We start from the raw sequence: 27600 nt of genomic DNA on the forward strand, positions 1-27600 counted from the left end.
CGAAGTATAGTTATATTATTTTTTTACAAAAAAATGCCTTTATATTAATAATAAAATGAATGTATTCTGTTGTCGTTTATAAAAAAAGCTATTAAATATATATTTAATAATAAATGAATGAAATGAAGAACAATAATTTGTGTTGTAATTTTTAAATATTTGAGCATGTTTCTCGTAATTTCAATTCATTTATTTTTTAACATATTGTGGACATTACAAATTATAAGTTTAAGACGTTCACAACATGACATGAAACATTATTATAAAGAAGAAAGAAAAGGGAAAGCAATAAAAGGGTAAAAATGAAAATATAAAAAGGGATGATAATATAAACATACAAAAGCACTGAAAGAACAATTATACATTTAGAAGTTCAAAGAACTACACCGAGTTTGCTAAATCGACCCTATTTTGTGAGTGCAAGTGGAATATATCAACACCCGAAGCAATTTGGTTGAACATAGTTATCGCCCTCTCAATTGGCATTACCAGTGGCAGGTTGGTTCTGCACCTTGGGAGAATAAAAAACTGATGCTCCCAATTTATAAGATAGTTATCAGGGACACACAGGTCAACACTGCCCAGAATGGCAGAGTTCTCATTTATACCTCGCATACGTCGAAAAAAATACGTAGCTAAATAAAAAGCGTTTTAAATAATTAGTTAGCTTAGATACGTCATATGATTAATATTTATTATTACTTATATATTATTTAAGTGACGTATTTCATTGAAATTCATGACCATATCGAAATAATTAGATTCGATATGAATAAAAACGATGTCAAGTTATACACATTTATTTTTTCGATATACTTACATTAAACCTATGAATTATTTCGTTTGTGGTCGACCCGTTACTCAAATTTTGTTTTTTTTTGTATCTGGTTTTTTCATATTAGTAGATACTACGTTATAGTAAATCTGTTTTGTGAGAGAAGTGCGAAAAATCAAAATGTATTTTGCTTAATTAATTATTTAACGTCTTTTTCTTATACCTAATGCTACAACTTTATTTAAGTCATGGCCTCCTACAGCATCTGCCACCATCAAGGTCTGTCCAAAGCCACTACCCTCCAGCCTTGGAATTGGTCAATAATAAAATTATTTATAGCAGTAATGTGAAAATAAATATGTTTTAAAAAAGTTTATGAACGGAAAAGTTAATTTATTGATACACATATTAATATAACAATTCAACAATGTCTTTATAAAATGTCTTTTGAAAATTTATTTCATGTCTTAAATGATTAAATCTACGCTTATACGAAATAAATCTGGAGTCAGATATAATATGTCAATATTTAAAATGATTTAATATAGTGATTCAAGATGTAACAGTAAACGATACTTTTAATTATAGGTAAGTAACTATTTTATTAATTTAATCAAGTGCTTCGTAGCCATTTTCAAACTCTCCGTCATTTAACTCCATCGCCAGATTCTCTAGTCGCTTCTTCAACGTATCTTGCATGTCTGGCTCCGATCGTAAAATATCTGATGCCTCCTGAAGCATCAGCATGCAGTCTCCCATTTGTTCCTGAAAAACAAAGAAGTAATTCATCAGTCATATATATTTTTTTAATCATACTGAATCCAACTCATATTACTTTGGGTTTGTATAGGTATTATTATATATGATCAACGTACTATAAAAGCAAAACTGATTTTTTACCGGTGAAATTAATTATCTATCAATATCCGAATAGTTTAGAATTTAGTTTAGTTTAGATCAACCAAACGAAATTGCATACAAAACTCTTACAATTGAATACTTATAACAAAATTATAAATTTTGCACTGATTATATTCATGACATTTTATAAAAAAAGTAGTGAGAAAATATGGTAGAGTAAACGATTAAATCACTCAATTATTTTACTATACATACGAGTATTATAATGTTAAGTTAGATGAGAATTGATGAAATAGTACGTGTATTGACACAATAATAATTTAAAAAAATGCTACTAGGTATATCCACGAACTTCTGATGTACCAAATAAGACTTTCATCTAAATTTGAACACAATAACGTTTACAAACATAATTTTTCGTAGTATTATTATATTTGAGAAAAGATAAAGTATCAGGTAATGACATATACGTCTGGTTGGGCCATTTATGTTCCCATTCCACTCCTTATCTCCTCACCCACCTCCTAATCCCCAGTGTTATTGTTCCCAGACATTCAATAAGCAATTAGGGGTCATGAGAGATGGTGTTACAAAGAAAATTCAGTTGCATCTCGACAGCGGACGCGTGCGGGCTTCTAATAGCTTTCCATCGCTTAAGTGATGGATTTAATAGATACAGACTCATTCATAATCAATCATCATTCATACACCCTCACATATAATCCATAAAACTGTGTCATAAAGTGCGTGAGTGTACGAATCGGGTGACCCAAAAGAACAACACCGTGCTAGCGAAAGTTGAAACCAGACTACGGAGCCATCATACATCATCACAAAGGTCAGTGTCTGGCACTCAGTTTCATCGCCCCCACCCCTAGATCCGACCTCCTCATCTTCCTTTAAAATAATTACAGTCGACTTAAAAAGCTCAACCAACGTCTTTCCTACAGACTTTTTTACAGACTATCTAGCTAAGCTCGCAAAGATTATCTAAATTCTTCATTTTTGACTTTCATAATAATTATAAATTAATTGTTTTATAATGTTATGTAGGTATGTATTCATACTATCGACCGAAGGTACTTGATGGAATTTGTATGTTATCTTCAAGGTCGTGTAAGGCTTTTTAGACAAAGTAAGAATTCGTTCAAAGGTAAGTTAATTCAACACTTAACTGTTACAAATTCATTTCTTTCACGTTATAGTGATTATGGGTGAAATATAATATATTTGAGTCGTTATTATTTATATTTATATTATAAACTACGGCTTTCTTCATATCGTCAGCTATACTGAAGAGATATTGGAAGGTTATTTTTATTTAAAAAAAATAACAATATTCAACAGTTTTTTAGATGCCTTTATGTCAATGACATTCATTGCTTTATCAATGACATTATTAATGGACAACGCACTCAGTACAGTAGCTAGCAAGTATAGCATAAAGACATTCGCACATGTATAGGTAGACGTCACGTGACAAATTCCATTATGCGATATCACGCATCGGGTATTTATAGCAATATCACCTTTATTGTAATGGCGTTAGTACAGTGTTTCTAGTGTCAATGTTCATTTGAGCGAACGATATTGATATTCAAATATGAATTATGCCATTCGGCAGACCCGACAAAAATCATCAGGAATTTATAGCAATATCACCTTTATTGTAATGGCGTTAGAACAGATTATGCCATTCGGCAGACCCGACAAAAAAGTGAGTGTCATTTTTTTCCAGATGCTTCGTCCATATTAATGTCATCACTTTATGTATACTTCGCATTTACTGTCGAGGTATCTTTAAGGACTGCACGCAAGCTTAGTAAAAGGAAATTTGTGCCGGCTGAGAAAAAGGCCATACAATAATATAACAACGGTTGGGGATACTAGAGAATATTTTGTTTTAATTAATTTATTTTTTATAGTACCTAGTTTTTTTGGCGCTATTGAAGTCGACTGTGTTTAGGAAAAAGGGCGGAACCCTCGATTTTTCGAAAAGTGCTTTTAAAAAAGGAAGTAAGCCGCAAATTATTATTATTATCTAAATTCAGGTTTTAATTGAGATTAATTAAGTTTTAATTTATGAAAAAAGGCATTTACCCTCAATTCTAATGATTTTTCTGTAATAACTTCTTTAAATATTATTAGATCGAAAATATATTACACCAAATCATAAATCATCATGCACCCAATATCTGTGCCTATTTAAAAAAATATTAAACTAAAGTCACTCAAAAAACGTTTTTTGCCCCTCTTGTAAAATTTGTTCTGTGAGGGTTACGCCCTTTTTCCTAAACACGTTCGAAGTAATCTCAACTATAATTTCATACATTTGAAATGATATATTCTATCACTGTAAATAATTAATCCATTAACAAAACAGATCCCGTGCCGTACCCGGTGTTAATTAGTCGTATCCTGAGTCACAAAAGGTGGTATGAAGCATCTGCAGTTGATCAATTCATGCATTCAGGTTTTTTATAGCGGTGAGCAAACTATTATAATAAAATGAAGGAAAATAAAGAAAGAAAAGCGAATGAGACAACTAAAAGATGAAATCTTCACTCGCCGTATGACGCAGATTTTTTTTGTATTGCAGTAAAATTCGCATTGCACTTGTTGCCAGGTAAGACGGTCAAATTGAATAGTAATATAGCTTTTCCCTTTCTCTGATTCATAGACAATTTGGTTAGAGTTTTATGATTCACAGCCAAAGAAAAATATGGGTCTAGGACGATTCGGCGCCGGAACAACTGGGCGCTACGCAATCGAATGAAATTCGAAAATAAATAGACGTTCATGAATTACAGGTAAGAAATATATATTTAATACTTATATATTATTATATTACTTAATACTTGGCAAGAATTTAAATATGCACACATAAATAATGATTCAATTGTGCATATGTTTAAGTTTCAACGAGAAGAGAATTCTTCTATTTTTATATAAAGCGCCAGGCATAATAATTCTCAATCCGCAATAAAAAATATTATGGAGCAAAATCAATTAAAATTACTAAGTAGTAGATATACACGTATTAAAATTTCTCTTCTACTTTCTGTGTAAATTCGTAACGAACGTCTATTCATTCAACAGTACGGCGCCTACATGTCCCGGCGTCCAGTTGTCCCAGTGCGAAAAATATACATTAGAAGATCAACAATATTATTATATAGTGTACACCATTTTTTTTTATTATAGTTATATAGTATATAACATAGATATAATGAACATTTGGTTCAATTATGTAACGCTAATTTTATTATTTGACGCTGACATGTCTAAATGTTATGAATGATTGACTAGATCAACAAAGCTCTTCGCCAAGTGATTAAATCGTCTTCTGATACTAATAGACTCTTCAAAGAGGTCTGGTTCGATATGCAGTTGCTTCATCTGATCTTATTGTGGCCGTTTCGCAAATGGTGCTTGTCCTTGGTTGATGTGTCTGCCAACATTAACAGGTCCTTAGCCTCGAATGAGTGACAATGTCTACTTGACAATTTACTTTTAGATTTACGATTAAGTGAACTTGCATAGCCTATCCGACTAGTTGATCTTTGGCGAAAGCTTAAACCTTGCGTAACGTATTTGCCAATGAAAAAAAATATTCTTAAAATTTTATAACTCATCCAATATAATTATGGATTTACGTGATAAGTTCGAATTTATTCAAAATTAATATGAACTGGCTTACCCTACTGGGTGTGTTATAGCAGGTTAGAGATCTCGAGTATTGAATAACATGGGATAAACTTAAACAAGTGTCAACAATACGTTTGTATTCCGTTCTGACAACTGCTCTCGATGTATGCACTGACGGTCATTTTAATATTAGTGTATTTGAAGGTTGCAATACACACTATTGCACATCTATAATGTGTAGTTCATTTTTGTAGGACACTCACACATGCAAAACCCAGCGTCAAATTGTAGTGTACTGGGTTATAGCTTATCGGAATCTGTTCTGTGCAAGCAAGTGATAAATTAATAATCAACGTTCACTGAGCACATAACTAACTATAATATGTAATATATTATACCTGGGCAGCTGCTTTGGTGATTTGAGTCGTGGCTAGTTCTCTCTTAGATCTGACGACGAGAGCACTCTGAAGCTCTAACAGAAGTGTTCCACGTGCTCTGGTCCATCCCGGCTGAATCAGGTTCAAAACATCAAGCATCTCGTAACATATTGAAATTTTTCTGTTAAGTCCTGCATCGTTCAGTTCTGAAAAATAAAAGGAGGATTAATTATATTATAGAGAATTAAGAAAACAGCATTGAAATGTCAGTATTAGAAAACAACTAACAAGAACGATGTGTAAAAGAATGGTATGGGCTTGTATAATCTATAATAGTTTACATCTACAAGCAAGCTTACGGACAATATACATGACATACATACACATTTATGACGTCATTATGTGTAGGTAAAAAGAAATGATATACTGATGATCATGACTAGGGATTGCAATACCAAATGGAAATACTAATACAGGTATTCCGGTATTTCCATTTGAATACCCGTATTAATACTGGTATTCATGAAATATATAAAAACAACAGAAACCAATAAATATAGACACAAAAATCTCTTTAAAATATGAATATGTCATAGCAAAAATATCTAAATAAGTACGAGTACATATAGGTATGTAACTTTTAAATTAGTCAAAGGTAAGATATGGTAGAGATGCCGATGTACATATTATATATTAATAATATAGTATGTAGTTGAACTATTAGCACTTTCTTCTTCGAAAGATCTTTCAATAAATTTACGTTATGAAGTATTTTTGGATGTGTAATTCCACCTAATGTTTTATTGCACTTTTTACACTTCTTTACTTTTATCCCGTAAGAAGTAAAATCAAATACAATATTGTTCGCTTTTTTGTTCAATAAAAATATATTTCTCTATTATTCAATAAGCTGTTAAACCTTACTAACTAATTAATACATTTTATATCCATTTTCAATTCCGAATATATCGGTATTGTCTGATTTTTCAAACTGGTATTTCGGTATCTAAAGCCGCGTTGACACGGTCCAAGTACGATCCAAGTAGACTTGGATAGGAATAATTAGTATGAAGATGTCTCATCCAAGTGACAGCTTCATACTATTTATTCCTATCCAAGTGCACTCGTATGTGACATCTTCATACTAATTATTCCTATCCAAGCTACTTGGACCGCGTCCTACTCATCCAAGTTAACTTGGATAGGAATAAATAGTATGGAGCTGTCACTTGGATGAGACATCTTCATACTAATTATTCCTATCCAAGTCTACTTGGATCGTACTTGGACCGTGTCAACGCGGCTTACAAATACTGGGATACCGGTTTTGAAATGCCGGTATTGCAATCCCTAACAATGACAGATATCTCTTACAATTTTTATGAATTATCTAGGACCTCATTAAAATTTTCTCTGTGATATACCTAACTATTCTATATTATTTATTTGTAATTTTCTTTCAAATTGAGACAATCTTAGAGTGATTCGCCGTTACATCGTTATTGAAAACGTTTAAAGCCGTATGTCGTAATATTATCGACATTGTCTTGTTATACAGTTTTAATCTTCGATTTCATTGCCAACTAATCGATGTTACAAAATGGTACAACGGTCTTAATAGCTAACAATTCATTTTGTAATATCGATCAGTGCTTTAAATATACGCCTATTTTAATGATCCACATATTATTTTAATACGTTTTATTACGATATATAATATTATGTAATCTTATCGAAGCTGTAACATTCGATCACAGACACGAAATATATTCATTAGATCTTTTAATATATCGTCACTGTTCTGGCAGAAGACACTAATTCGAAAAAATGACATTTGAGTTAGTTATACCAAAATGTTCTTTATTTAAAACTTTACCGTCTGGAAACCTTCTTAATAAATAAACAGTCTTTATTTTAAAGTCATCCTTTTTACGATTACTTAATAAACTCACATGATAGACCATTTCAAACATTTTAACAACTTCAAAGTCAAATTACTCAAAACTAGTATTCTCCAGTTAGTGTGTTGTGCCAGAACAGAGATGATATTATCTTGATATAAAACTAGAAAATCTTTGTATGGGAAAATACAACGAAATATTATAATACTACCGAATATTCATAGCTCTTTCTGGTGCAATTGACTAGAAAGATTTATCTAGTTATTATTAACTGTATATTGCTGGTCGAAAGGGCTTAAAAGAATGTGTACTACTGAATCCGCATATTAAATTAATGCTTAGGACCGATTTTGTCAGGTTAAATGGAAGTTGTTAAATCGTCCTCATTGTTCAAAACGTTAATATAGTACCTACCTAGTAGATATTTTGTTTTATTCAATTTGACTTAAAGTCCTTCAAACACTTTAATGGACAGTAAATATACGCCTTTACAATAATTGAACTCATTTTAAATTAATGCAGTATAATATCTATTAAATCTATAAATATGCTGTACTATAAATTGATGTATTTTCAAAGTGAGCTTTTTCCACTACTTGACGAAAATAAGATACAATTTGGAACAAGTGTTTTTTGTATAGATGAACCTAATAGCATTCAATCCAGTAGAAAAATCAACTTCAAAATCGGTGTTAGTTACATAAGTAACTTATTTCAAAACCACAAAAATTTATGTAACATCAACACTGTAAACAGTTTTTTGGGGTTTGCCAAAAATTTATTGAAGTGGAATAAGTTCACTTTGAAAATACACCCCTTCTACGTAATATATTTTTTACTTTTAAATGCCACAATGTTAGGTTATGTCATTATCTGTGTGTGGTTTTTATTGAATTACAATTATATATTATAAATATAGGTACTCATTCAAATATATATGTATCGAGTAGTTTCGATAGGTAGTAAATTAATAAAACAATAAAATCACAAAAAGTGTATCTAACATTATAAACCTACACGAAAATACAAAATGATGGTAAGAAATGAACCTCGCTTCAATTCTGAATTAACTAACAATAATTACTATGGAGAATATGCATTAAAAACACGGATTATTGAGTTAATAATATGTCCACATTATATAAGTTTTACGCTAGACGAAGTCTGACATTCATTATTGCATGAACTCGGCACTTGTATAGTTGATCCGACAATAGCTGGACGCCCCGGAAATTTAAAAATAAATATTGTCCTACAACGTCAAGACGTTAAAACTAATTATAATATACATATATTTAAAATATTAAAGCATGGTATACACGAAAAATACATCAGCTAAACATGAATTTATAATTTGCTTAGTATTATTGTATAATATACCAATAATTGCAGTTTTAAAGATTGAACTAATGGAAATTGATCCGTGATTAAGTTGAGTAAATCGACTTTAAAGTTTGTTAAATATACGATTGTAAATTCTCCATAACTGTGTCCCATATTCTATAAATTTAATGAGGTCTTGTTATATATAAATACTATTTTATTTGGTACTATTTCACGTCAAGAAAGACAAGATTAACTATATATTAGATAACCCAAATTCAAATTATGTACGACTGTGTAAGTAATAACGACATTTTATACATCACGTCTATAGAATATAATAATATGTAATTACTTTAATAGCGAGAATAAAATGGTTACTTGTATCTTTTCATATAAAGCAGTTAAATATTTGAATAAATATATATGTGGTTATGTGAAAACTGCTTCAAACCAATTTTTCATAAAATTACATGTCATTTCTACTCGTATAATACTCAGCACCTCAATTATTTATTTACATAACAGATCATCTGTATAAATCTATTTGACACTAGAAAATTAGTTGTGGTAAGAAGAAAAATAATAAATGATTCGTTTCTTGATTTCGTTTACGATGAAAATGAAATGTTTGAATGGAATATTACACTTCTTGGTGCAATGTAGGTACGTATCTCAGATGCAGTATAAGTTTGATTAGGTAGGTACGTGATTATTGAGAAAATTAATAGGAACTTACTGATCATTAATTATATATGCCCACAGTTGCGTTAAACTTTAATTGATTAAATGATCGTTATTAAATTATGTAGAGTATAATATTTTAATCACTGCATTGTCATTTCAGTTACCACTAAGAATTATCAGTTTACACAAAACTTGCTTTAAAATTATCACATATAATTACTGCAAAACCATTATACCTAATGGAATGACTATTTCTTTTTTTTAATTAAATTAATAATCTACAAGATTCAAGAAAGTATCTTATAAAAATATCGACACCGGCGGGACTCGAACTAGCATGCATCGGACTCCGGCAAATGTACTTTATTATTTTATCCACCTGCACCGTACCTAGTCACAACGGAATAGCTATTGGTGAATTAAGTCGTGATTAGGTATATTTCGGAGATGTTTTCAAATAATGGAGTTCTACCACGTTAAATTAATAATATATACTTCTTTAATTGCTTTAAAGTAAATGAAATTACCATTGTAAGTAAACCCAGGAATACATCCATACATCTGAGCGAGAGCATATTTAATTTCCACGGCATGATAATTCGTAGGATGCAGCGTCTGTTTGTACTTGTCGAGGAACTCTTCAAAGTCTCTGGGGTTACTTTTATCCAGCCTCAGAACGTCTTTTCTTATCGCGTCGTTTCCCCATGTCATCTGCTTCGCTTGGATTTTGTGGTTACACTTTTGACACTTCCAATCCGCAGCATTATCCAATGGATTTACCGATACGAGTTTTGGGAATTTATCCAAGTCTACTGTTGGATTTTTTGGAGTGCAACGTGAACAGTTTATTGCACCTAAATATGTGCCGTATTCAGAAGGATCCGTACACCTTTCACAAGTGCAATCAAAGCATTTTGTGGACTGCAAATGTAATCTTCTTGAGAGCGTCCCCCATAATGGTTGAGTGTAAGACATCGTCAATATGCCACCTTTTGGAATAAAATTAGTAGCCATCACGGCCATACAGAATGCGTCATCAATAAAAACATGCTTAGTGTTTGGATTGCAATCATGTGCTCTCATTGAAGCTGTCAAGTAAACTCCTCGAAGTCTCTTTTGGTCATTGTTGTTTCTAATATCATACGCGTTAGTATCTAAAATTCCTGCTGCTTTAAGGATTGTCTTCTCATCGAACTGAGTAAGACCCATTACTTGCTGCATGAACGTTACAAGGTTTGCTTTGAGGATTTTATAAAGAAGACTATTGATTCTTTCTTCTATGTGACTCTCAAGACTCATTATTGCTTCGTATTGTTTTGGATTAGATTTTTCCAACAGCAAACAACGTAACGGAGTTATGACGCAGTATGCCGACTCTTTTTTCTCTTCTCCAGTAAATGTTATCGTAGATTGGTACTTTCTTGATGTCATTAATTCGCATTCTTCTTTATGTACACTTGCAGCTTGACAAGCTGGTCCACACATAGGCCAAGTGCAAGAAACACATTTATAATAATCATATGTACCGATCGGAGTTTTGATCGGTTTCAGTTGTTTATAGCAAGAGAGACATGTGGGGAAGTACGCCATCTTTGGACCCAAAACGGCAGGCTTTTCTTTCAGGATTATTTCTCCTTGTTTGATGTCTCTCGTGGCTACCAGATGCCTGCCGAGAACATCGTTGGTATCCAGCCGGAAAGATGAGCATTTTAGTCTGTGTCCAGCTCTCCACGCTTGCTTTTGATGAGTTCTTCCACAATAATGCTCTGATCTGCAACCCCCACATTGTTGAGCTGCTGGTTCAGAACAAACTGCACATCTTGGGAAAGCCTCGCCTGCTCCATTCATTTTCACTCAAGTTTTATTTTAAATATCGATATTAAACAAAAATTAAAAATTACGAAACATATTATATTAGCTTCAAATGTTATTAGGCAACAGGTGTCACTATTTTTATATCAACTTAAATAACCACTGTGAATAAATTTGTAACAATCGGTCTGTTGAAAAGATTTTTTAATTAATTAATTAATAAAAATACTATTGTTATTGTACGTGAGAAAACTTGTAAATTAGTATTAGGACAACACTAAAGACGTCAGGTCGATGGCGACCGTCTATAACAGACTGAGCCGGCAGCTTGTTTTATGAAGATAATTAAAAATAGTTAAGCTCAACCGCGAGAAACTATGGCTCACTATTGTATTGGGATAATATAATTCATTCAGGGTAAGATTTTAGCGGAGTAGATACATCTGTGGGAAACTTTTCAGTCGAAATTACTTTCGCTCGAGCGGAAAAGAGACTTCCAATTTCACTACATGTCTAGTCTGCCCCGTCTTCAGTGATTTTCAGGGGTTTCCATACGTGTTGCCAATATGATATTTTTTTTATAATTGAGATAGTTGAGAATTAATGGAATGTATTGAAAACATGACACATTTGAAAAGTGTGAACTGTGTGTGTGCAATTATTTTTTTTTGCGAAATCGTTCAGTAATTTTATGCGAATAGTTTTAAAAAGATAAACGGAACTTGTAATAAAATCTCAGTTCCATATTGTTAGGAAATTTCAATGTGTTTGGTGAATAGTGAATGCTTAAAGCCTCAAATGGTAAAAAGCGTCAGTTACATTGAGCTACTTTACGAGCTGTTTTTTGGCGAATTTAAAAGCGGGCGATTCAGCTACTTCGATTGTGATGATGACACACAAAACTTTCCATTCGCTGAGAAGCCACAAGCCAGCGACTATTTTGACAGAACGTAGTTCGTTTTTTTACCGGGACGTTGCTACTACGCTCTACTGCGCAGACGCAGTAGGCCCGGCCCACACGCCGGCGTATAACGTATAAAGTTGACCGGCTTTCAACTTTTCTCGGGAGATTGTTTACAATCTGCTTGTTAGCTTGTTCGATGATGACATTGGGCGACTTTACAGGCAGATTGTAAATTTGCCAATAAGCAGCTCGTAAAGTAGCTCAATGTAATTGATGCATAAAAAGAACAGCGACCAGAGTGCGCTTTTTATTAGCTCAAGTCCCAATTTATAATTATTTTGTAATAGCATTTTTCATAGCAATTAGTAAGACAGAATTCTTTCATGCATTGTCGGCACTAATGTAGATATTTGGAGCCCTCAGGATTTATATCCATTCCCATAATCTCCTATAAACTCCCCCCACCACTGTTTATGTTTTGTACGCAGCCCAACCACTGCAGTTCAGGTCTTCTGATTATTCTTTTCACCTCTGGTCTATTGAAGAGAAGCCTCTTGGCTGGTTGGGTGTCTTCCCCATATAAATGCATTGTTCAACGGTTTCATGTGTGAGATGACTCGGGGGATTTTTATATGACGCGTATAATCCGTGGTTGTATTCGTTGGCACCTACTATATTCAATGTTGTAATAATAGCCAGCCGGCGGGGTATGCCTGCGCGGGGCATAGAGGCATCGCAACGGAAGCGGTGGAATGGAGAGGTGAAATACGGGTAAAGAGGTTCAGGCCTACATCCATATGTTGTCACATATTGTATTAGCAATAATTCATCAGAGTAGGTAAATTAGTCAGATGGAAGCGGTGGACCTATGAGGTGAGGTGTGGGCAGTGGAGTGCGGGTATTGATCCAACCGTTGTCTATCTTTTCGGTTTAATAAAAAGTCAAACCGAATTCGAAACCGAAAGAAAGAATTTAATAATTCTTTATAATTATCTTCACGCAGACGAAACTAGTAGTCAATAAATAATTGAACATACATAACTTGAAAACATCTTATATATAATATATACCCACTAGAAAAAATCATATTTGAAAAAAATATTAAACTCGACGGGAATTAAACTCGTATAACCACTGGTATCGCGCCAATACTGTTGCCAATTATGCTACGAGCGTCCTAGGATGTCCTAGCCACGTATTTTTTTCAAATACGATTTTTTCTAATGGGTATATATATATGTGAGTTGTTTTCAATTTATGTATGTTCAATATATGAAATATTACATTCTCAAAATCTTCTGAATTATTCGTTATAAGAAATAGTTTATTAGTAAATAATTATGTATATATATTACAGCCACCGGTGACCGGTGGAAAAGACACATCCCTACACATCGCCAGCGTCTATCTCGCGCCCGTCTGATGATACTCTCTCGTTTTATTTCTACGGCCGAGTTATATTTGAAGTATATCTGGCACACTGCAAGACCGCCATAACGCGGTGTCCCATTCCCGAAAACTTTATGAAAATTAACAAAATCGCCTGACGTTTGCCGCTACATCTTAGTTTTTTTGCCAGCGGCACCCGCGGTGGACCGCTGCGTTGCAAACTATTATACAATAAAACAAACGAAAGTGTAAATAATATAATAACATATAGTTTAATATATATATTATATACACTACGCGAAACGATCGAATGTGATTTTTCACATAATACTACTTATTTAATTTAGTTTATAGTTTTATAAACAAGACATCTGTTGATACTTCCTTATAAGGTGAGCTAGTTACTGCTTGTTTGTAGAAACATTACTGTATGTAGGTACATATTTCATAAAACACAAATCAGTTTTTAGAATGATTAATATTTTTGTAGGTATTATATGTCTAATAATCAAACACGTGTATTATGAAGTGCGCATGTGTTTATAATAGAATTGTGTGCCAATAAAAAATGCTAATTATAAAGAAACACGTATATACGTAAAATGTGCGAAGCATGCTGTAATATGAGATAAACGGATAATGCTTACTATTCTTTATTTGAAATTTTATTACAATAAATGTATACTAAATAATATACTGCCATTATAAAATGAAATAAATAAATAATACTAAAAATAAACATTTTTGTTGTTATACATACTGACGTAATTAAAAATGAAAGATGATTTCTGTCATAATTTAAATTTAGGAATACTTTTATATAAAAACGTTAGATATACGGTATAATAACTTAAATATCTCGTAAGCAAGCCCAAATATAAAATTAAATAATAAATTAATTATAATCAAAATTTTAATACTGATAAAAATAACAATTACATATACTGCTGACGAAGTTTTAATATGCGTAATGAGCACCATACCATAAACTTAATCTATTTATATTGGACAGATGCCAGATGAATATACAATTATTATTTTAATTAGTATTGTATTTATGAGTTACAATCATAGAGTGATAAAATGATAGAAGGGCAGTTATTTTTGGGTGTGGTTGTGTTATTAGACAGTTCTGAGTTAGTTAAAGTAAAAACATAATATCTAGGTTGTATACAGAGTGATCAATGAATTTAATAAATTATCATGATATACCACTAAATAACGACAAATCTCGTGACATTACTTACTATATATTATCTTAATTTATACTGATGTCAAATAATATGGTAACCGGACAAAACCGAATACGAGGAAATTTAACACGAAGAAACAGAACACTGGCAAAACAGAACAGCCAGTGGAAAAAATAAAACATAAATTTTTGTGATATCTATTTATTAATGAAATGGGTATGTATTGGCGAAAAAAACTCAATGTATTTGCTTGATTTTGATAATCATACACACCTCCATAGAATTATTAAACTCATTATTTCGTTGTACCTAGTCGCCTAAGAATATTGGCTTTCCAGCGATTAGAAATGCAGAAATTATATAAGTCGATTTTTTATGGCGTATTGAAAACCTGTGTTATTAAAAATCTCTACAACATAATACAGAGATACGACAATTTCAATATTAAATGTTATATTTTTTCCTGAAAGGTCATAGTTCTATTTATTGCTGTTCTGTTTTGTCACTGTTCTTTTTTTCCATGTTCTGTTTATTCATGGAAACCTTATCAGTATATCCATGCATCATTACATAGGTTTTTGCGCCAAACGAACAGGTGACCGCATTACATATAGAGATACGGTAATTTCAATATTCAATGTTATATTTTACCCGAAAGGGCATAGTTATGTTTATCTCTGTTCTGTTTTGTCACCGTTCTTTTTCTTCATGTTCTGTTTATCGCTGTTCTGTTTTGCCACCGTTCTATTTGTTCATGTTCTGTCTAGTCATGGAATCAACCAAATAATATACATCGGAAAATTACTGTACATGCATATTATACTTACAATGTAAGATATTCAATAAGTTTGTGATACATCTGATATCGCCCCTGCGCATGTCTTACCACATTAATAGCTGGTTACATTTGTTATCAAGTCTCAAACTACACTCGATGCCATTCTCTACTTTTGTTATTATATGGTAACAATGTAGTTAATAAAGTGTTAATTGTTTGAAATGATTTCATAGTTGGAATTCCGGTCCGGTTGCTTGAATTTATCTATTATGTTAAGTTTACTATGAAATTTGCTCTCTAGATGTATATAAAAATCTTGTAGTAATGATATTTTTTATCATGGGTTTGCTATAATTTGGCCTAAAATAGCTCCCAGATGATTAATATGATATGTATATATGTATATATTAAATGACAAGTGAGTATACTAGAACCATTCTACAGTGGCACCATGGGTAAGCCAAAATCCATTCGCAGTTGTATTGGTATTTTTTGTTAGTATTGAAACAGACATTGTAGCATGCAATATAGCAATTCTCTTATGGAGCACTTGCAAAATGATTCTAGTACGTATAGTCACTCTTTACTTTGTGATTAGTGACTAATGGATTGCGTGATTCGCATAATATTACATCGAAAAGAAGTTTGTATGAATTAGTATTACTTTAAGAGCAAGCTTCGTCCACTTAGATGGACATTGTCAAATATAATAAAATTATCCTTTGTGAATTAAATACCTACTATATATTATTGTGGTTCACTTTAATTAATACGAGTATATTATCGGTCAAAAAAAATACATGTATAACCAGTAAAATGATTATATTGAGTGCAGTGGCGGGTTTAGGGACGTAGAGGCCCACCGCACCGAGTTTTTTTGTGTCTCCTCCCACGGTAAAAAATAAAAATAAAAACCATAAATCAAATCCTATTATTAAAAATAATTAATATTGAAGCTGGCAGTGATGACACATAATAATAATAGTAATAGTACGTATCTCTTTGAGTGGTTATGTTATGGCCCCCTTTGATGTTATTTGCAGAGATTTTTTTAAACTTTCGGTATTATTTTATACCTAACATGTAAGAATCATCATTTTAAGATTTTCTTAAAATTTATTAATTGTATTACCGGCTTAAACGGTTTTGAGGCTCCCTTTTCAATATTATACAAACCAAACCATCACAGTGGAGGTACGGCAGTGGTTTCCAAACTTTACGTTACTACGCCTCCCTTTTAAAACAATCTAATCAAGATTAGATTGCGCCTCCCCCCTTTATTTCATTAAATACATTTTTACACAAAGTGCTTTTTTCTTCAGTTCGATTCAACCAAAATTTAACAATGGTTTCTGTTTCCATATAGCCATTTTTATTAGTCAGGAAATACACCACAAATAATTATTAAATTAAAATTAAATTCTACATGTGGGTTATCACCAATCACACACACCACATAATCACATAACATTTTATCACACAGACACATGTATTATAAAATGTTAATAATCTGTAACTGAAACAGCGCCGCAGGCGACTTTTTTTACTAATAGAACGAATTTGTGGTGTGTGTTTATCTCACTTACTGGTCGATCCGCAACGCCGGGCCCCCAGGCTGGAGTCCTGTTAACCCCCCTCTTGTGGGGGCCATGCAACGATAGTATAGAAATGAGGTATAATAAAATTAGTCTTCATATCTTCATACAGGTTTGCAAACAACCTAACTTTTATAGGACTGTTTTTTTATGTAGTTTATAACTAGCTGCCGTTTTATAAACAATGCATTTGAAAACTGCAATCATGTGGCTACATTATTGTGGTAAACTTTTCGCGCCTCCTTTTGCAACAGTCCGCGCCTCCCTAGGGAGGCGCGCCCCCCAGTTTGGAAATCACTGAGGTAGGCTGTGGATATAGTGTACACAAATATAGTGTACATTTATCAGTCATACATAATTGTTTTCATTTAATTACGCGTACACATTGCAAATGGTGTTAGTTAGTTTTTTTTAAATTCATGTTCTAAACCAAACCATAATACATACAAAATATTCTTCCATCTATAAAATACCTAAAATGATGAATGATTTAATGGCATAATTTTAGATATTTTTTAGGTGGACGAATATTTTTTGACGATTCTATCATGGCTTGGTTTACGCAGAGCGTAATTGAAGTTTTAAAACTAACCAACACTCTCCCATGAAAATAAATACGTATGACTGACAAAGTTTAGTGTGCACTATTTATGTCGGATCTTACGGCCTACCTTCACCCTTCGCCACTGATTAGTTAGTTAACTTTAGTTTTAGTTTTAGTTTAGTTAATACAGACATCATAAATAAATTTGCCTTAACCGCTTAGCACCGTTAATAACTGATTACCTCTATTTAATTACAAAGCTGGCTACCCTAATTTGGTGAAGATTATATTGAAAGGGAACGCATATAATATGTATATGAGATTTAATTTGCATGAATCATAGTCAGGTCAGTAACTCAGTGGATAGAGCAGTCACTCGTATAGTGAAAATATGTGTAGTTCGTCTCCCACTCGGTCTAACTTTTTTGTACAATATTTCTTATACGCCTATTTTTTGAGGTCGGTATTTAAAATGATGTATTATTTTATCTATCTACTTCTTAATATTACTAATCTTATACCATTGTAAAACCAAAAACGAAAAGAAAATATGAAATGTGTAAACCATTTGAATGCATTCGCTATAAATGATTGAGTTCAACTTTCACCTTCATCATTTGAATATTAATCTAAAAGGTTAAATTATCCATATGTACGTGCCAAGATTATAAATAGTATAACTAAGTATAAGTAAATAATATTATATATTATATTCATCCCGAAGCTATGTTTGCAATATTAAATCAACTAGGCTTGCAATTTACAATTATATCAGTCATGATAATTAATGACGGCTTTTCATTGAATGAATTACTGTTTTAGCAATCGCAGTAGGCCTGTTCTGCACTGTGACTAATTGGTATTCGAAGAGTCGTGCCAAAAGCGACGGCCAGGGGAGGATGGCGGGAGGCGAGGATGCTAGGATCGGAAGGTGCCCCGTTTGCTCATCACCAGCTGAGCTACGCTGTGCTGGATGCAGAGAGGTATCATACTGCAGTAAAGAGCACCAAAAAATGGATTGGAAGAGACATAAAAACTTTTGCAAGGCATTCGAGGTATGTACATACAGTTAGCACGTTATCAGTATTGGTAATTAATGCAATATTTATAAATTTTATAATAATATTATATGCCAAGTACCTATACGTTATAAGTGTTTGATGATAAAAGCAACCTTTAATGTTGATTATGGTGTTTTTTAGTTTTGCAATTTATTTTGGCGTGGTACGAGTAGATAATGTTTTTAATTTATTCCGTAATATATTAAAAAAAATGTTAAAAAGTCTATATCAAACGAATATTTATCTAAATAATAAGAAATTGTTGTTTTAGTTATATTATACTAAAATTGTGTAGTAGTAAAATTTCAGTGCGGCTTGGTGCACGATTAAAGTCAGACAGAATTAGACGGAAAAAAATTCATTTAAATTAACTTATCTATGTATAAGTTTGAAACATTGATGTAAAATACTGGATGAACCATAATATGGTTCTTAAAATGACCCCCGATTTTCTCTGACTCGGCCAGTGGCGAAACTTACTCTTTTAATATCAGCGGACTTAACTCAATATACGCTCAATTAATATTTGTCTCCAAAGCCATCTGGCAATACTCACGAGTAAGCCTTATCTATCTTCCATCTTACTCGAACTTATTGTCAGCTCTCCATGCCAGCAATCCATGATAACGGTCTTAACGCATTATACCTACAAGGAAATATTATAAGGTGATATTCGTAGTATCTTCTTTTGTGGTACAGTTTTAAAATGGCATTCGTATGGAAATTACTCATCTAAGTAATATATCAATGGTTTGAAAATAGAATTGTAGCCTATAGAATTTTAGAATTTAGTTCCATAACTAAAAATTAATATAATCAACCACAAATTTGTTTCAAAATCGTTATAACTGACATTTACATAGTCTTTGTAAATGCCAGTAAAAAGTCAGTGAATTAATTTTTATGAAAACGTAAAATTATCAAGACATTTGTGTTGTAGGGTTTAAAAAACCACAGTAAGTTTTTAATAGATCCGGTGATCATGATTCATAAACAATAACACTTTTTACTATGTGCACATAAAGATTTGATAGTATTATTATACTAGTAGGTATATAGAGTTGGGTTTCGGGAATTCTCGAGAAATTTTCGAGATTTTCCATTCCGGAATCTCGAGAATTTAAATTTTTAACATTTCGGGAAATCTCGGATCTCGAGAATCTTTTCTCGGGATTCGGGATTTCTTTATTATCAAATATTAATTGAAAAAACGATTTTATATATGTAAAAAGTGGACAGAAAACACAAAACGTTCAAAGACTGATCGGGGCATTTAACACAATTAAGCCAACGTCATCTAAAAATGAGCGCAACTTTTGTAACATCAGGGAATTTTGTGTCTCAAAAGCGTGCGCGATTGTCAGACGCAGCGATTGACAGCCTGTGTTTTTTAAATCCTATTTTATATAAGTTATGTTTTGACTTATTTTTGTTTTCCTACTTCTATTTTGTTTGTCTTCTTACATAAATTAAAAAAAAATCATATTTTTTTAGAATTTGTCTGTTTTTACACTGATTTTAGGATTTTTACAGGTTTTTTTTAAATTTCCCGATATCTCGAGAATTCTTTTCTGGAAATCCCGAATTTCGAGAATTCAAAATTTCATCATTTCGGGAAATCCCGAATCTCGAGATTGAGATTTTCTCGGGAAATACCCAACTCTACTCGTATAATAACTAAATAACAAAAAGTGTTTCTAACGGTGCGCACCATATTAATTTCTCACCAAATGTAAAAAGTTCCGTTAACTTTTGACTATCACGTCAGAAATAACAGTAAATAAAGTTAAGTACCCAACTAATTGCCTCATTGAATTGTATTCCAAAGAAGGTAAAAACTGTATTTATATAAAATTGTTTAGGTACGAGTTACGAAAGAAATAATTAATTTTAATAATTTAAAATTTGAAATAATATTTAGGTTGATTAATGACTAAAAATCATTATTAGTTTTATTGGCAAGTAATTAAATTATTTGTAGAATTTTAATACGTTTTTCAATTCTTAACGCATGTAGATTTAGTGCATAGAACGAAAATTCCCGACTAATTTTATTTATAAGTGACCCATATCTAACAGGTTAGATAAGGCCCAAGTTTGTGGGCTCTGTGAGTTCACTTGAATATGGGTAGGTATTATTATGTATTATTGAAAATCGATCATTGATAAAAAGGTAGAATTTTTGGTACAATCTCTACAATGAACTGAAATATTTCGCCTTTATACGATTAAATCAATATGTTGTTAAGTTAAATTAAAGGGAATGCTTTTTATTTGAGTTGTTACCTACATTTTCATGTTTTGATGTTTTAGGCCTTAGGGGAACATGTTCGATCCCGCCGGCGGTGTGAAATTCACATGTCTTTTTTGCATTGATGGTCTATTTAAGACCAATGTGTGGTTTAAGCTGTTCCCTATTCCTTAAAAATTGTGATTGAATGAATGGTAACGTGCAATTGAAAAAAAGTCTATTAAGTACATAAGTACTATATTGGCACAGAAGAGCAAAATGTGTGTGCATATTAACTTTTTATTACACATTTGCAGTTATACATTTTTTAGAGTGTTAAAATGTACAAGAGTATTTTTTGTATTCAATTAAATATTTAAAATTTCTAAAGCATTCCAAAGCCACACGTGGTTATTTTGCTAGTATTCTTTCCCAAAAGCTCATTAGAGTGTTAGCTTTTGGCAAAGCTCCAACTCAGTTCGTTTCGACAACTCGACACTGTTTTGTTTTCTCAAGAGTTCTAGGTTATTTCTGGAAAATCAACATTATTTATGATTCAGTCAAATTCTAATTTTTATTCATAGATAATGCATGTCTATCGACGATCGGCAAAGAACACTTTAATATAATATTCAGTATTTCAGTTGCTTGATGATCCATAATAATATGTATTTCAATTGTTCAATAATTCAAACCATTTGAATAAGATGACAGGTTGATAATCTTCAAATTTATATGTAAAATAAAAATTTATTATGTATATTATGTATGTATATACATATTTTATCACAAATTTGCAATATACCTACCTATAGGTACATAATATTATGCTCACTTCATTATTTACGTACCTAGGTAGTAGAATATAATATATGTATGTATATTTATTTATAAACATATTAGTTTGCGAGTAGCTTAAGCATTGGGTTATAATGTCGTGGAACCCAGCGCGTCTATTATATACACAAGACTGCTTTTCGGCCTCTACGGCAGCTATCTAGGGTAGGTCTGTATCGAAATATTAGCACTTATTTTGAAAATTACAATAAATTAGTTGTAATTGTTACAATATTGTTACAATACATGTTTTAACTGCACCTCTCTTGGCTGTGTTAACTTTAGAGCGAGATAGACAGTTTTGACTGTTAAGACGGCTAACTTAGTGTAACAACTAAAATACCTTAATACATAAATATGATAAAGTGATAATATTTATCCACTTTAGCGATCGACAAGTATAGAATAGACCCACAGGTTAGAATTCTGGGTCTAGCAAATACACATGTTGTTTTTCAATTTGTGTTTAAAATCAGAGTATGGACTAGGTTGAGAAAGTGGCTAACATCCATTTGTCGTAAAATATGTATATATATACGTATAGTATATATAAATTAATTGAGACGCACACTTTCAAAGCCAAATATTAGAATTTGCTGATAGATAGATACCTACTTTGCAATTTTTTTTTTTTTTTTTAAAATGATTGTAATAAGCATAAAACCCCACTTCACACAACATGTATGTACCTACACTATACCACCTACACAATCATATAGGTACCATAAATTCTTACTATAAAAATCGTGCCTATTACAATTTTCCATTGATAGATATATTATTTGGGTGCTTATGAATTATATTGTATGACTGTTGTGTTTCAGGTGAAGAGCTCTGAACAACTCGGTCGGTATTTAGTTGCAACGCGAGACATTGCACCAGGAAGCATGGTCCTCACAGATAGTCCTTTGGTGTTCGCTCCCAAGAGTTTACCAGATCCTGAGTATATGGTACCTTGCGTTGGATGCTACCGGCCAATTGGGGTCGATGTAGGAGAGCGTTGCAACAGGTAACTGAAATAAGTATCTTTCTGTTCTAAATATTTACAGTAGTTTGGTTTAATAATAATACTATTACACTCCTATCAGATTATACGGTTTAGACCGTACGGCAAAAAATCGAACGGCGACATTCTCTTAGTGGCATGAAGAAAAGAATTTCCCTTTTCATATTACACGGCGATGGTTAAAACCGAAACGGTGCCGTATAGCATCCGTCCATTGTCACTGTATGCACGACGGCCCGACGGTCACTGATAACTCAGTGGTGTACACTGTACGTGACCTAATGCACGCTTTCATATTAGACTGTTTTAAATTGTACAAACAACACAAGACTCAATGACAAACTGAGCTTGTGACGGAAAAAAACCGTGCATAAACCGTATAGTCAGAAAAGAGCGTGAACTTGTTGCCGAATCGGATTTTTACCGTTTGATTTTTTTTCCGTACGGTCAAAACCGTATAATGTGAAAGAAGGGTTAATCATTGAAATCATGATGACAATAATTTAAATACTAGGCTGTCAATTGTGTATGAATGAACAAGTCCGCCCTACACCATACACAGCGGCCAAAACCAGCGTTTTATTTCATTTTATGATAATTAAAACGTCGTGGGTCATGGATTTAAATGTGTACGTACGTAAACAGTTCACCGCAGGACACTTATTCGTTCGCCGCAGTACGTGAAACACGAGTTCGTGTAACATTTAATCAAATGACGAGTTCTTCATTGAACATTTCACCGTGGAGTATATTTGTACGTATGCTACAACATGTGGCGAATTTTATGAGATGCCTTTACTAGGTTAGGGTAGGTTAGGGTTAATCTAATTGGAACAGTGCTATTTGCAAACTATCGCCGCATTTTGTAAGATACGTACAAATGTATTCCATGGTGAAATGTTCAACGAATAACTCGTCATTTGATAAAATGATATACGAACTCTTGTTTCACGTACTGCGGCGCACGAATAAGTGTCCCACGATGAACTGCATACGTACAACTTACATGAAACCTTATTATACTCGTATCATACTGTGAAGAAATAAAATTATAATTTTTACAATTATTTTTCGTTCTTGAAAATGTTAATGTGTTTTTTTTAATGGGGATTCTAGATTTTTCACAAGTGAGCTGAGTTTCTTGGTGCAGTCTAGATCATGAATCCATTATGCGAAAGATCCTTGATGTCGATTTCAATTTTCTCTAATAATTATACAGAACTAACATTCAAAAAATGAAAAAGGATATATCAAGGATTGTCTACGTTTTGCCCCATATACAATGATAAAAATATACATATACAAGCTCTCTCGGGTACCTGGATAGTATTTTAAACGTCTCGTTACATTATGAATTGTTCAGACAATTAGTTGGAGCTGTTTATCATACGATACTGGTTGGAGACTCCTGGATACTGCTGGAAATTTAATAGAGTGTATGAGAAGAGTTTAAACTCAATTTGAGCTGTATCATCATTGTAAAAAGAAGAAGAACCAATAAATGGTGATAGTTGTTATAATGTGGTATTTTTTCTCTATTTTTTAGCTGTGGATGGCCGATTTGCTCTGGACTATGTCCAGGATTGAAGGATTTTAGACATCATGGTCTGGAGTGCGTTGTTCTGAGCATGCGTGCTGGATGCGCAGTGTCAAATATTGGAGATTATTATAGGTAAATAGTATGATAAATCCTTCGTGAAAGTAAAGTTTTATGAACCAAAAGCAATCCGCATTAATGGCACTCAAATCGAGCAAGTCAACAACAACATCTATCTTGGGCAACCGATGTCAATTGACGGTGGTATGTATGACGAGATTGGTCGCAGAACCTAACAGCCATGGAGTGCATTTGGGCACCTGAATAGTATCTTCAAAAGTGACCTCCCACTGTGTCTTAAGAGTAAAGTGTTCAGCCAATGTGTGCTATCAACGCTCACGTTTGTGTGTGAAACAAGGCATCTTAACGCAAGAGAAATACAAAAATTGCGAGTAGTGCAACGTGGCATGAAAAGATTGTTGGGCACAACGTGTAAAGATCAAAGAAGAAACCAATGGGTACGGAAGCAGCCAAGAGTACGCGATGTAACAGAGGTCGTTAAGCAGATGAAATAGAAATAGGATGGACATGTCGCTCGGCAAGTGTACAACCTATGGACAAATCCCGTCATATAATGGTACCCAAGAGGCATTAAACGCCGGCTGGATAAACGAACTCATAAAGTTCGGTGGATGTACTTGGATGCAAAGAATTAGGGATCAAAAAGACTGGATGGAGCTAAGGAACATCTTCATTTAGGAGTGAATCGACCCCGGCTGATGATGATGATATTCATTCAGTTATTTCTGGATTCGCTTGATTGGTTTTATTGAAAAAGTATTTTTGAAAATAGCGTTTATTTATTCGATTATTAAAATCAAAAATTAGAAAAATAATAATATAATTTTCATTTCAGGCACGATTCACTGATGACTCTTCGTTGTCTCCTCACCCAAAAGAAATTTCAAAAGAAATATAAAAAGATAATGGATCTTCAGTCACACATAGAAGATAGAGGACCAGAAACAGAGATTTATAAGTAAGACCCAACTTAAATCATTTCTTTATAACGTCATCAACAGTTGCATGATTTTACCAGTTTAAAACACCAGCAGAACGAATCAGACGTATAATCAGGGCTATGAACAGTAGCACATGTATTATAGCCAAGAATAGAGTGTTATCCTTACCAATTAATTCAGAACAATAGATCGTTAATAAGATTAATTATAAGTGGTTCTGCGCCAGACAAAAATGGTTCATTAATGTACATAGTTTTTTTCTTATTTTCCATCAACTGAACTATTTCAACGGAAGCAATTGTAGCATTTTTGTATTATTATCTGCCTGTTTAATTAAAAATCGGCGGCTAAGTGTTTAAACTTTATTTATATTTAACTGACCCTATTTTTATAGGATGTCCAAAAATAAATACACTGATTATTCAGGGCGCACAAAAATATGTTTTTGATTTTTGATTGAAATTGCTATTCTGTCATTGCTTATATTCTTATTACTTATTTAACATTGTTACTAAGTGTCATTCATTTATTTTCAGAGAGACTCATCAAATGATAGTAAAGTATCTAGAAGACAACTTCCTCCATAATCTGAGAGCTGTGGAGACAGAGCTGAATACTAACTTAATTCCGACAATTACAACAAAGCTTCTTCACGAGATTTGTGGCATTATTGATGTAAATGCTCTTGATTTGAGATTAAACGGTGGAACAGAATTGACAGCTCTATATCCCAACGTTTGTATGATTGAGCATAGCTGTATACCGAATACAAAACACTCATTTGATGTTACCAATGCAGATGAGAGCTGTCAATTTAAAGTGACAGTAAGAGCCGTTGTACCAATAAAACAAGGAGATAATATAAGTACAATGTACACGCATGCATTATGGGGAACTCAAGCTAGACGAGAGCATTTAAAAGAAACAAAATATTTTAACTGCTTTTGTAGAAGGTGTACAGATCCATCTGAGTTAGGAACATATCTGAGTGCGTTGAAGTGTCTAGGAACGGAAAATCAACCCTGTAAAGGTATTCAATTGCCAGTAGATCCATGCGATCCAGATACAGAGTGGAGTTGTGATACTTGTCCAGTGAAAGTAACAAATTCCGAAGTTGTGTTTTTGGTTATGAGGATGGGCGATGAAGTAGAAGCAGTACAAGGCGGAGGTCCAACTGTTAAACAACTCGAAGACTTAATCACTAAGCTATCTACTTTTTTGCACCCCAATCATTATCATTTATATTCAGTTAAACATTCCCTTGTTCAATTGTATGGATATCAGCAAGGATTTCTGTACCATCAAATGGATAATGATCTATTAGTTAAAAAAGCTGATATGTGTAAAACCATGTTAGATATTACTCTTAAACTTGATCCTGGTAATTCTAGACTTAGTTTGTATACGAGTGTGCTTTATCATGAGCTTTTCCAGGCAGAGTTTCACTTAGCTAAGAGGAAACTAGATACAAAAGGGGTTACCAGGAATGATATTGGAGAAATGGCGAAGTATTTGAAACAATATTTGAAGAAGGCTATAGCTACGTTAGAAGATGAAATTGAAGGTAGTCCTGGAGATAAGCTATTAAGCGTTGCGACGGATTCGCAAAATACTCTTATGAAATGGATCAAAGAAAATTATATAACATAAGAAATTTAATATTTTTAAAGAAAATATTTTTGCTTAAATAAGCTTTCTAACAAAGCTTTGCTTGCCTAATAATTATGATTTGCATTGACTTTACTATTAATATAAAATTTGTAATGTGATATTATTATGTCTTAAAAATCAAGGAGAAAACATTGTTAAGTAGTGAGAAATATTTATATTTGTAAATATTGATAAATAGTTCCATTCCTGAAAATTTTGTGATATAGAAATTTTGGTCTATTAGTTATAAAATATTTTAGGATTTCACCACAAACTGTCGCTAATTTAAAATTAGCAGATGAGTTTAAAATATTTAATTAATTAAGAATTCTTTTTATAAACGTATACATGTTAAATTCATTACAAATTTTGCTTTTTTCGCTAATACAGCTAGACTAAGCCGCGCATTTAAAAATATAGTTTATTTAACTTTTGATTGCATATAATAATGATATTTATAATAATAATTT

At 32.6% G+C, this 27600-nt stretch overlaps 2 protein-coding genes across 2 annotated transcripts; one reads left to right on the top strand and one right to left on the bottom strand.

Moving 5' to 3' along the window:
• Positions 1-808: 808 nt before the first annotated feature.
• On the bottom strand, positions 809-11701 carry SmydA-2 (SET and MYND domain containing, arthropod-specific, member 2). Its single transcript, XM_085951946.1, has 3 exons — positions 10100-11701; positions 5683-5867; positions 809-1540 (listed from the first exon to the last, which is right to left on the bottom strand). The coding sequence occupies exons 1-3, from the start codon at positions 11418-11420 to the stop codon at positions 1385-1387; spliced, it is 1662 nt and encodes a 553-aa protein (XP_085808072.1). The 5' UTR covers positions 11421-11701; the 3' UTR covers positions 809-1384.
• Positions 11702-13929: 2228 nt separating this feature from the next.
• LOC147068482 (SET domain-containing protein SmydA-8-like) lies at positions 13930-27269 on the top strand. Its single transcript, XM_085952238.1, has 6 exons — positions 13930-14069; positions 18610-18842; positions 22740-22924; positions 24468-24593; positions 25375-25497; positions 26017-27269. Exons 2-6 carry the CDS (start codon positions 18687-18689, stop codon positions 27128-27130), a joined length of 1704 nt encoding a protein of 567 aa, XP_085808364.1. The 5' UTR covers positions 13930-14069; positions 18610-18686; the 3' UTR covers positions 27131-27269.
• Positions 27270-27600: the final 331 nt, after the last annotated feature.

Source organism: Rhyacophila brunnea, unplaced genomic scaffold (genome assembly GCF_057557595.1).
Source record: "Rhyacophila brunnea isolate RB1 unplaced genomic scaffold, BYU_Rbru_1.0 scaffold_3, whole genome shotgun sequence".
In the NCBI taxonomy this organism is placed as follows: domain Eukaryota; kingdom Metazoa; phylum Arthropoda; class Insecta; order Trichoptera; family Rhyacophilidae; genus Rhyacophila; species Rhyacophila brunnea.